We start from the raw sequence: 12,105 nt of genomic DNA on the forward strand, positions 1-12,105 counted from the left end.
TCTAAGACCTGGAGATGATCATTAACTTGTTGATTTGATATCTTTCTAATTTTGAAAAACATAGGTATTCCTTGCTTCAATTTCACTTGTAGGGTTATTTTTGCTGTATCTTACAACAAAATAGCTACTTCACATAATAGATTTGGTCAAGAGATAGTATGTGAGATGGTTTGATTGTTTTGTTTCACAGGCTACCGGCTCTCAGATTGGGATGATGGTCAATTCCTTCACTAACATCTCTGTGGCAATGATCATTGCGTTCTTGTTTAGCTGGAAGCTCAGTCTGGTCATCGTGTGTTTTTTTCCTTTCTTGGCTTTATCGGGAGCCCTACAGACCAGAATGTTGACGAACTTTGCCTCTCAAGACAAGCAGGCTCTGGAAAAGGCAGGACAGGTAACTTTCAATCCAGTTTTCTGCTTGTGGCTGAGTGGCTAACAGGTAATTTCTAAATATGAGGAATATAAAGAGACTCAAGGAGACTGTTAACCCATAGACATGCAGGGAGAGGTCCTTTGCCTGTTTCTTTTACCCAAAGACTATGGCAATACAGTTTTGATGTATGAATTTGAGCTTGTGTGATGATAGATACTTACATGTTTAATTGCTCAGATAGATACTCCATCCACACCTCAATATGGTATATATTGCTTGTGGGGGTGGATATTTCCATTTTCTCCCTATTGGGCTTTTCAACTTCATAGCTTTCCCGAGTTCTGCCATCTACATAGAGGAATGACCATAGATCCTCTGTAATGGTTTACACTTTAAATTTTCACACTTAATATCTTTTCCAAGTAGCATCATAAGCTACAGTTTGAATTTTAAATACAAGTTAAGTTCTAATTTTGCATCTTAAATCCATGTATATTTATATTTGGCCATTAAGGAGAACTGGGGAATAGTGGCATGGACATTTTTCAGGTAAACGAAACCACAGGTGGGTCTGGCACCTGTAGGTCTTGCCTGTAATCCTAGCTACTCAGGAGTCTGTGATCTGAAAATCACAGTTCAAAGCCCACTGAAGCAGGAAAGTCCATGCGATTTTTATCTCCAATTAGTCACAGAAAAAGCTGGAAGTGTTGCGGTAGCTCAAGTAGTAGAGTCCTAGTCTTGAGCAAAATGGAGCTTAGGGATAGTGAGCAGGCCAGAATTCAAGGCCCAGGACAGGCAAAGAAAAGAAAATGAAAAGAAAAAAGAAATCACAGGTATACATTCACTTTTTTTTCTGCCAGTTCTGGGACTTGAACTCAGGGTCTGGGCACTGTCATTGGGCCTTCTCAAGGCTAGAGCTTTACCACTGGAGCCACAGCACCACTTCTGGCTTTTTCTGTGTATGTGGTACTGACTAATTGAACCCAGGGCTTTGTGCATGCTAAGGGAACACTCTACCACTAGTCCAGGCTCCCAGCCCTACATTCACTCTTAATAAATGCACTATAATCTAAGTTTTGTCTCTTTTGAGAGGAAGAATGTCACTGCCTGAGTAGACAGAAGCTGCCATCAAAAAGCTGTCACCAAAAGTAGACAGAAAGCAGTCCACTTTTGTGCCTTCTGAAGTTCAGAATTATTTTCCTTAATTATTTAACTTATAGATTAAAATACATTTATAGTATAGACTGGAAAGTTAACTTTCATTAAAAAAGGTAAATTTTGTAGTTAAACTAAAAATTTTGTCAACTTATCTTTTTATTACCATGTTTATTTTATTAGATGATTTTTTGTTGTTGTTCGTGGGGCTTGAACTCTGGGCCTGGGTGCTGTCCCAGGACTCTTCAGTCTACTTCCCTACCCCTTGAGCCACAGCACCACTTCTGGTTTTGTGGTTGTTAATTGGAAATAAGAGTCTCACAGACTCCAGTCTCACAGTGCCTGGGCTGGCTTTGAACCACAATCCTCAGATCTCAGGTCTGAGCAACTAGGATTACAGGTGTGAGCCACCACACTAGGCATAGAAGATCTTTTGTCTCCAAAGACATTCAAAAATACTATTTTATTTACTTTTCTTTTTTTCTGATCCTGAGTCTTGAACTCTGGGGCTGGGCACTGCCCCTGAACTCCTTTTGCTCAAGGCTAGCACTGAACTTCTTGAGCATAGTGTCACTTCCAACTTTTCTGTGATTTAATCGGGATAAGAGTCTCACAGACATTCCTGCCCAGGCTGGCTTTGAGCTGCAATTCTCAGATCTCAGCCTCTTGAGTAATTTAAGATTGAAGGCAATCCAGAATTTCATTTATTTTTTAAAGTAAAAAATAGTTTTAGAAAGTAGGAAGACTCACCATCTGGGGAGGGACTCCAAAAAGAAGTCAAATGGAATTCTCTTTGCTGGCAGTATCCCCATGGGCTTTGTGATGATTTCTTGATGCTTGTATATGCTCCATCCTTGATCTTTTTATTGCTTAAATAAGCTCCCAGGGTATTATGAGAAGAAGAAGCATTTGAGTGAGGATTCACTGATTTATGGGAAGAAACATTTGAAAAAGGGTCTAAGGCTTTATAAATCTACAAAAGAACACAATGAATATTTTAAACACACACACACATACACACACACACACACACACACAATAGGACTTGATAAATTATTTAGATCTGTAGACGTTCACACATTGGGGCCAAAGGAGGACATGCAAAGGAGTGGATCACAAAGACTCAATAGCTATGTGCACATGATCATGTAAAGTAATATTTTATGAGAAATTTTGTTAGTTGCTGTGGTTTGCTTGTCTTTGGAGGGTAAGGTAGGGCAGATAAATGTGGGAAAAAATGTAACAGTGGTACTCATTAGGCCCTATGTGGAAAATGTAAGTGGGGACAGGAAGGAAAACCTGGGAGAGAGAAAAAAAGGGAGACATGGCTTTAAAAGAATTGTACTTATTACCTGACTCATGGAATTGCAGCCCCACTGTATATCAAGTCTACCTTAACAATTATATATACACCTAACATAATTATATAAATTTTTAAACATATGTATATATATATGTATATATACATATATATATATATATATATATATATATATAGAGAGAGAGAGAGAGAGAGAGAGAGAGAGAGAGAGAGAGAGAGAGAGTAGAAAGAGTTTGGGGTACTATGAGAACAAGAACTGCCAAAATGGATCACATGTTTTGTCCACCAATTTCTATCTCTGTTTACCATTTTAAATGTTTCACATAACTTGTCATAGAAATTTTTTACCTCTATAAGTACAGGAAAGAAAGTCAGATTGGAACTAAGCTGAGTTTAAATTAATTTCCATGTTGTCTCCTGGCTCATTCGGCTTGCTCTTTTGCCCCTTCCCTGTGTTCTAATATCATGTACCCTTCTCAAGTTTGTATCGCATTCTGTCATTTGTATCATATCTAATCCATGGGGCAGTTGAAAGATTGAGTAAGGAGATGTTTCTGCTTTTATATTCTTGAAACTCTCATTTTTTTCAGATTACCAGTGAAACACTAAATAATATTCGTACTGTTGCTGGGATTGGAATGGAGAAAAAATTTGTTGAAGCATTTGAGACTGAGCTGGCGAAGTCCTTCAAGATATCCATTCGAAAAGCAAATATCTATGGAATATGCTTTGGCTTTTCTCAAGGCATAGTATTTATTGCCAATGCAGCTTCCTACAGATACGGGGGCTACTTAATCCCCAATGAGGGGCTCCATTTCAGCTATGTGTTTAGGTGAGGTTATTCCACTAAGCTTTGTATGGGGAAAAGTTCCTAGTCCTATGTTGAAAGAGCTGGAAATTAGCATTCTCAAGATTTTGTGGGTTGTCAGGTGATTCTTCTGGCCTGGTGTCTCAGTCAGGCTTCTGAACATATTCTGTACACGCTTGGCCTCTCTAAGAATTGGGCTTGTTTTCTTTAAAATGGTCTCAGAGTTCCAGGTGTAACCAACCTCCAGTATTCAAAAGCCTTTTTTGTCTATGTAGTTGTCATATTTTCCAATATCCCTTTGGGCAAAGAAAATCGTGCAATCAAGCACAATTATAAACAAGAGATGTAATCCCCATTTTGATCACAGGAAGTGCAATGAACAGTCATGTTGCAAAGAAATTGATGGTAGGATGGATTTCTATGACCATTTTTTACAAGCAATTTGCTATGTGTTTCTGCTGGGAAATTTCAGAGTCCTTGGATAAAGTGACTGATAAGATTATCTTCTTTGACCTCTCTTCCTTGCTGGCAAATAGAACAGAATTTGAGCTCTCTGAGCTCTCTGTATGGTGTGGCCTGTCCAGAAGCTTAGGTCTCTATCTTATAGCCAGATTCTTCTTCTACTCCTTTTTTTTTTTAAATCATGTTCCAAAGTGTTTGGCTAAGGGAACAGAGTGCCAGGGGACTGGTTGTACACATACACTTAGGGTAGTAATGGATTGGGAGATACTGTCCCACGAGGCTTTGAGCCATTAGGAAATCTGATCCTAATTGGTATTTGTTCTCTAATCATGAGTTCTCCTTTTTTTACTTAGTATCTCTCTCCAACACCTTTCTACCACCCCACGACAGCCACTTCAAGGAAAAAATCTTTCTTCTAAATCATTACATATTTAAACCTACTATGACAAATCAGAAACCAATACCAATTGTTGAGTTGTTTCTGCTAATTTCTATGAAATTTTAAAGGAGTTATTGGCAACATGAAAAAACAGAGTTCAGAAAGCTCCTAATTTCTGCCTGGGCTTTAAAATATAGAAATTCATTTCCCATCATTTCTCATTTTATTCTCAAATGCTTTCATTTTTATTTTTCATGGGATACCTAGTAGTGCCTTAATTTGTAACTCCAGACTTAGAATTTCTACTTATGAACTGGGCAGTAAGACATACAAATACTTAACTACTGCCTTCTGTTTTCAGCCCAGGCAAGCCCTCTGTGAATGGTAGTAATGATGGACAATCCTGAGGGCTGCCCATATATCATAGGCTCTATCACTGCTCAGTTACATCTGACTATGTTTATCAGTCCTTCATTCATTTTTTTTTTGCCAGTCGTGAGTTTGAGCTCAGGGCCTGAGCACTGTCCTTGGACTTTCTCAAGGTTAGAACTCTACCACTTGAGCCTCAGCACCATTTCTGGCTTTTTTCTATGCATGTGGTACGGAGGAATCGAACCCAGGTCTTGGTGCATGCTAGGCAAGCACTCTACCACTAGGCCAAACTCCCGGTCCCTCATTCATTAATTTTTAAAAATTCATTAAATACATGTTGAATATAATCGAGACTGAGATAAACAAAGTATACAAACTACTGTGCATTTCTCATCCTGTCTGAAGCCTGAATTATATGCTTGTTTGTCATAGGCTTCACATTTATGTTGCTCATCATTATTTTTCATACCCATCATTAATTCAAATACTGTTATAATTGGAAGTAAACCAGAGTGGTGCGTAAGTGAGTAAGAAAGCTGTATAAGAGAAAAAGACCCCGAATTCAAGCTCTGGTATCAGCATAAAACAAACAACAACAAACTCCCCCAAGAATGATAAGAAAATCAATCCAATCTTTCAAATTTTTCCCCTTAAAATTATTTCCAGAGTATTTTTTTCATCAAATTTTTAATGAGAAGGTATTGTGTTGAAATAGAGATTTGGAGGTCTGAGACTGAGGATTTCACCTTCCATCTCTTATCTTTTTTAAACAAAATGCAATTTGAACCTTGCTAAGTTTCACATACCCAGAGAAGTCTGAAGTGACTTGCTTGTCTGTTCAGTCCCTTCCGAGTAGAACCAGTGGTAGACCCCAAAACTCTAGGACATTGCACTAACCCCACGAATCCCTTTCAACCTGGCCTCTCTGATTGCAGGGTGATCTCTTCAGTTATATTGAGTGCAACTGCAGTTGGAAGAGCCATTTCTTACACCCCAAGTTATGCCAAAGCTAAAATAGCAGCAGCACGCCTTTTTCAACTGATGGACCGAAAACCCCCTATCAGTGCATACAGTGGCATGGGTGAAAAGTGGGTAAGTATTGGGCCAGGAGAGTTGTTCCAATGTGTATGTATATGCAGAAGAGTCACTGGGAATGGCCAGATTAGACCACGGAGCTTCTAAATATTTTTAGGATACTTTCAGTCAGAAAGAATAGACAATAGGTTTATACACGTATCAGAATGAAGTCATTGACATTATAATAATTCATTAAATTGGTATTTGATTAAGACTAAAGATGCAATTACATACATTAATTTCCATTACTGTGACAATATAGTAAATCTTCTTGAAATACATCCCTGAGCCAAGTACAAGTAGGTACTTGCTTTGGGGGACAGTACTGGAACTCAGGTACTCTATCACTTAAGCCATCCCTCATCCCTGAAAGAGAAAAAAAAAAAAAGATTTGTTTAGTACAAAGTTTTAATTCAGCCTCTGTAGAGGACAGCAGGATCACACCAGTGAAGAAAATTTAAGATGGTTGTGCAGGAAACAGAAGATGAGATGGGCCACTCTTCCTTTGTTACTTTCAGCCACTTCCAAGAACTAGCCATAACCAGGTCATATGAGAACCACATTAACTCCTTGCCAGGGAAGAGCCTCTGATGAAACAATCAGCTTGAAGTAGGCCCCACCTCTACTCTTTTTTTTTTTTTTCTTGTGGTTTGTGGGGCTTGAATTCAGGGCCTGGTTGCTGTTCCTGAGATTCTTTTTGCATGAGCTACCAGTGCCTGGCCTAGGTCTCACCTTTTAAATGTTCTACCTTTCCTGAAGCATTATTACACTGGGAAGTGAGATCTAATACATGAACCCTTGTGACACAAACCACAGCTAAACTACATGCAAATGAATGTAATTTCTTAGCTCCAGAATAAATCAATCAGATGCCTTATAAGACTCACTCACCCATCATGTTTTCTATTGATATTTTAGTATGGAATGTAGAAAGACTAGTTCATATTTAACCATACTAAATGTATTCATATCCTGCTTCCTTCCTTTCTTTACTCCCTTCCATTCCTTTTCCTTTCCTCCCTTCCCTTCTCCTCTCCTCTTTTCTTCTTCCATTCCCTTCTCTTTGTCTCTTTTACCCTCCCCACCTTCCTCCTTTCCTTCCTCTGGTCCCCCTACCATCTTCTTTCTATTTATTTCCAGTATTGGGGATTAAATCCAAGGCCTGCAGCTTGCTAGGCTACTGCTCTACCGTTTGAGCTAAGCACCTAGTCCAACTTGATTCATATTCATCTGGACTCAAGTTTTGGCTCATTTGGATGGTCATTAAATTAATTTAACTTCAACACAATATACTTTTCTCCTAATTGATTATCTGAGAGGTGATTTTAATCTTCTCTCCCTGGTTTGGAAAATCTTCGTATGATTAAGAGAGCAAAACAAACAAAAGCACTACTAAGCAAAACTAAATACTGAAATCTTGGTCACATGACCCGATTATCCTCCAGCTCAATGAAAATAATCTCTCTGTGTAGCTTATTAAGAACTCTCTATTTCTAGAGTTCTTAATTTCAGATAGTTTTAAACATATCGAAGTACTCACCTTTGTAACATAAATCTCAAGTGACTTTCTCTGTATGTCCTTTCAAGTCTAATATTATTTTAGTCTGTAGCCAAGAGAGTTTTAAATGTTCATATAGTTATCAGCTTCTGTGGTACCCTGTTCTGACTTTTAAATAACCTCTACCATCTAAGTGGGAAAGCATCTAAGTGTAAACAGATCAATACCCTAAAGTTAGAATAAGAATAATCAAGTCTTTAAACGATCATCTTCCTTTATTCTATATCTATCAGAACAGAGAACAGGAAGTTGTGTTTCTTCATTTTGGGTGCTTTCTTCTGCTCTCTCTTGAGACAGAGTCTTAGTATGTAACCCAGGTTGATCTAGAACTCACAATCCTCCTGCCTGGGTTTGAGATTTCAGGTATAAACCATCACACCCACCACACACTTCATTTTACCAGGTTGCTTTCTCCACACGTGGGCCTTATAATGTGGATTTAGGTGCATTTTCAATATTCTAGACTCCATCTGATTCCAATTCCCCCATCCACAGGACAACTTCCAGGGAAAGATTGACTTTGTTGACTGTAAATTTACATACCCTTCTCGACCTGATGTGCAAGTTCTAAATGGCCTCTCAGTTTCTGTGAGCCCAGGGCAGACACTGGCATTTGTTGGGAGCAGTGGGTGTGGCAAAAGCACCAGTATTCAGCTGTTGGAACGTTTCTACGACCCTGATCAAGGGAAGGTGGTAAGCAGTGCAAATGTTTTCGGGAATTTTGATTTCTGCAGAAAACCTGCCTGAAAGCAGTCTCCAAGACTGTTCCATGACAGACCAAAAGTGCTTGCCTTGGACATTTACCCCAGGTGTATTTTCCACTGTAGTTATATGCTGGTTGACCTGATTCTACCTTACAATTTCTAGCATCATCTTCTTCCCATTTCCAGATGGCCTGCTGACCAGTTAGGCAAGGCAAATTGGACCCACTGCGAAGCTGGAGATGAGTGTGTTTAACAGAAGCATTCTCTTTCCTGTAAATGGAGCAGAAAGTGCAGACTAATCAGGAAACTAATGGCTGGGAATGGAAAATGTGGGGCTGACAAGGGACAAAATGACATGTGAACAAGAAAGGGGCCTGAGCAGGAACTATTAGACATAATCCAAGATCAAGAAGCTGAAGGAACTCAAATGGATAAAGCTTTTGGCTTTATCTTCTTTTTTTTAAATTAGTGAATTGTTTCGTTGTTTGCTTTTCAGAGGATTTCTTTCCCCTCTTTCTCTTCTTTCTTTTTAGGCAATCTGTACTGAGGACTACAAAATAAATTTGCAGAGATGTAGTTTTAATTTTAAAAAAAGGAAAAAAGTAACACTTCTGTATATTTCCTTGCTCCAAAGCAACTGTTTTATTATTTTGTTTTGCCAGTCCTGGGGCTTGACCTCAAGACCTGAGCACTGTCCTTTGGCTTTCTCAAGGCTACAGCTATACTTCTTGAGCCACGCACCACTTCAGGATTTTTTCTATGTATATGGGCAGGAATCAAACCTGGGTCTTCATGCATGCAAGCACTCTACCACTAGGCCAAACTCCCGGCCCGAGATTCTCATTTTTAACACTTGCTGAGATAGAATAAAAACAAAACTATGGCCTATTCGATGTGGATTTTAATACTTCCTAATAGACACTACGCACAGAGGTTAAAGGTCACAGTATTTAGTCCTCCAGAGACCTAGGAATGTTCTCTCATAAACAAACCAAATTACCTATGTGATACTTACCTGTAGACTATGAATGTCCTTCTCTATTGAAATTCTAAAATGTAATGCCCTCTCTCATCTACTGGCAGATGATAGATGGACATGAAAGTCAAAATGTGAATGTTCAGTTCCTCCGCTCAAACATTGGAATTGTGTCTCAGGAACCAGTGTTGTTTGCTGGTAGCATAATAGACAACATCAGGTATGGGGACAACACCAGAGAAATTCCTATGGAAAGAGTCATAGCGGCTGCTAAACAGGCTCAGCTACATGACTTCGTCATGTCCCTACCAGAGGTGAGTGCCAAGCTTGTCCTTCTGTATAGGAGACAGAGATATGAAGAGAGGGAATGGTCAAAACTCACTATTATTGTGGCTCAAAAAGAAGTTCAGCAGCAATGAAACATATTTCCCAATGGTCCTTCATCAATATATTCTTTAGCTTTGAAAGGTAATCTATTATTCACCAAAGTAGAGACCATAGGGTTTTGACTCATAAAGCAATAGCTCATGGAACATTAGCTTATCATGATGGAAAAAAAGGCAGAAGTGGCACTCGGGCTCTAGTGGTAGATCTAACCTTGAGAAAAAAAATCCAGATATGGCGAAGAAAGTCCCTTCATTTTCCAGTATAGACTTTATATATTTTAATATTCTTAACTGAGCTTAATATCTTTGATAGGACTAACTCACTATTTCCACATTCAAAAACAACAAATGATTTAAATTCACAGAAAAGTCATTTATGTGGGGGCTTCATGCAGCACAGAAGTAATGACTATGGCTAGTTCTCAAGCTTATGTTGCTTTTCACAGAAATATGAAACTAACGTTGGGACCCAAGGGTCTCAACTCTCACGAGGAGAAAAACAACGCATTGCTATTGCTCGGGCCATTGTACGAGATCCTAAGATTTTGCTACTAGATGAAGCCACTTCTGCCCTAGACACAGAGAGTGAAATGGTTTGTATGGATTTCTTAAAGTCTTTAATTATTATCAGTCTTTGCTATGACAGCTGGCCTTATTAAATAGCACTATTTTCAGTTTCATTAGCAATTTTTCATAGGCAATATTTCATTAGCAACTGATACCAGCAAAACTTTAAGAAAATAAAAATACAATAATGAAGAGAAAGTAACATAGGATTTTTTAAAATTAACTTTATAATGATGATTGCTTTTAAGGTTCTTTAAACTAAATAACATTTAGTTAAAATAAGTTAAGTTCTTAAACAAGTTCTTTAAGTTAAAATAGCCTAATTTATCTGGTTAGCATAACCTTTTATAGTTCTCAGGTTATGTGACACAGAAGGTAGGCCACCTTCATGCAGTATAGAGGAAGAGGCGGTATCCATTTACTAATTGGCATGGAGGTATAATGGAGAAAAACATGACTATGAAATTTAAAATTTATGACTGGCAGCTTTCAAACCAGAATTCTGACTTGGAGAAAGCTAAATGTCTGCAGTAATGAAAAGTTACAGGGATGACCAATTCCATCTAGCCTTTTCATTTTCAAAGGCAGATCAAGTGTTACACAATAACTTCATAGTTGGCTTCATTGAAATGACTTAGCCTGTGCATTACAACTTAAGTCATCGACATGTGGAATCAGGAAATATTTGCTTCATCTTGCCTTATGTTTAGCCCTTCGGTTGACCCCTATCCACAGCACTGCTGCTTGAGTGATCTTAGAAATGAACTCTCATAGTGGTGGTCTGTATCTTTGCATCATCACCTTTCAAATCTGTTTTTGCAGACAGTGCAGATTGCTCTAGACAAAGCCAGAGAGGGTCGAACGTGCATTGTTATTGCCCATCGCTTGTCCACCATCCAGAATTCGGATATCATCGCAGTCATGTCACAAGGGCTAGTGATTGAAAAGGGGACCCATGAAGAACTGATGGCCCAGAGGGGAGCCTACTACAAGCTAGTCACCAGTGGATCCCCAATCAGCTGATCTGACTCAAGAGCTTCATGCAGAGATGATGCGCCAGGACAGGAGTGCTACAGGTTGTTCTATCTTAAAGGAGAAAAGTGAGGCTCTCCCTTTTACGGACATAGTCATATACTGGAATTCAAGCTAATTTCTAACGACCCACAATAATAATTTATTTTTAGATTTACCTAGAGTTAATGAATGAATCTAGTGTCAATGTGAGTGAAAATGCAAAGTCAAACATCTGCTTAGTCAATACCTAGTGCTGTTCTCTGCAGGAGCCAATCACATCACCATATGGGAGTTGAGAGGTCATGAAGTAAATGACTTTGAACTTCTTAAAGACAGAAGACTTGTCTTTTGAGCCTTGATGTAAATGGAATCCAGAGTCCAATGTGTGCTACACATCTAGCAAATATTTATTGAGCCAGTTCAATGTCAAATGTGAAAAGACAAAGAAAAGACCCTAGGTCAGCAGCTTTTTTTCTGCTGTCACATGAAAGCAGATTCATTTATCTCAAAACCTGTAGATACAGAAAGAGTATCATACCCTAAGAGTTCTTGGGCAGAGAGAAGCATGGATGGGGCCAGATTAGCAGGTGTTTACCAGTTAGGCATACTGATTTAGGCTTTAGATTATGGTTAGGTGTAGTGTGTTTAACAGGGGGATGAAATCACCATATACTGAGGTAGGATCTGAACATGTGAAGTGGGGACCCTACCTTGTTCTTCTTATAACTTCCCTTCCTTGAGAGAGCTTGTTTGGAGGTTCTAGCAGGGGAACGCAGCTACTTGTATACCCTTTACCGAAGACCGCAGTTTCTGGAGGGACGCACATGGAGCAGTGAGGGAGGAAGGGGACACCTGCCTAGCCAGCCAGATCAGCTGAATCAACCCTGGCGATCAATGGGGTGACAGATGTCGCAGCCAGATCGCCCTCACATCCTAATTTCCCCTTCCATATA

General features: G+C 39.1%; 1 protein-coding gene across 4 annotated transcripts in view; it reads left to right on the forward strand.

Moving 5' to 3' along the window:
• Abcb11 (ATP binding cassette subfamily B member 11) overlaps positions 1–11,490 on the forward strand; it is a 62,582-nt gene extending 51,092 nt beyond the window's left edge. For 3 of the 4 annotated variants that reach the window (XM_090342694.1, XM_090342698.1, XM_090342695.1), the window contains exons 21-27: positions 191–394; positions 3,440–3,681; positions 5,806–5,962; positions 8,001–8,198; positions 9,293–9,499; positions 10,018–10,164; positions 10,961–11,490. In XM_090342694.1, coding sequence (XP_090198820.1) covers positions 191–394; positions 3,440–3,681; positions 5,806–5,962; positions 8,001–8,198; positions 9,293–9,499; positions 10,018–10,164; positions 10,961–11,161 — 1,356 coding nt within the window. In that variant the 3' untranslated portion in view covers positions 11,162–11,490. Of the gene's footprint in view, positions 1–190; positions 395–3,439; positions 3,682–5,805; positions 5,963–8,000; positions 8,199–9,292; positions 9,515–10,017; positions 10,165–10,960 lie in introns of all 4 variants that reach the window. The other variant, XM_090342697.1, reaches the window with a different exon arrangement.
• The last annotated feature ends 615 nt before the right edge of the window (positions 11,491–12,105 follow it).

The sequence above is a fragment of the Megascapheus bottae genome, chromosome 12 (assembly GCF_031878675.1).
Source record: "Megascapheus bottae isolate mThoBot1 chromosome 12, mThoBot2.hap1, whole genome shotgun sequence".
Classification (NCBI taxonomy): Eukaryota; Metazoa; Chordata; class Mammalia; order Rodentia; family Geomyidae; genus Megascapheus; species Megascapheus bottae.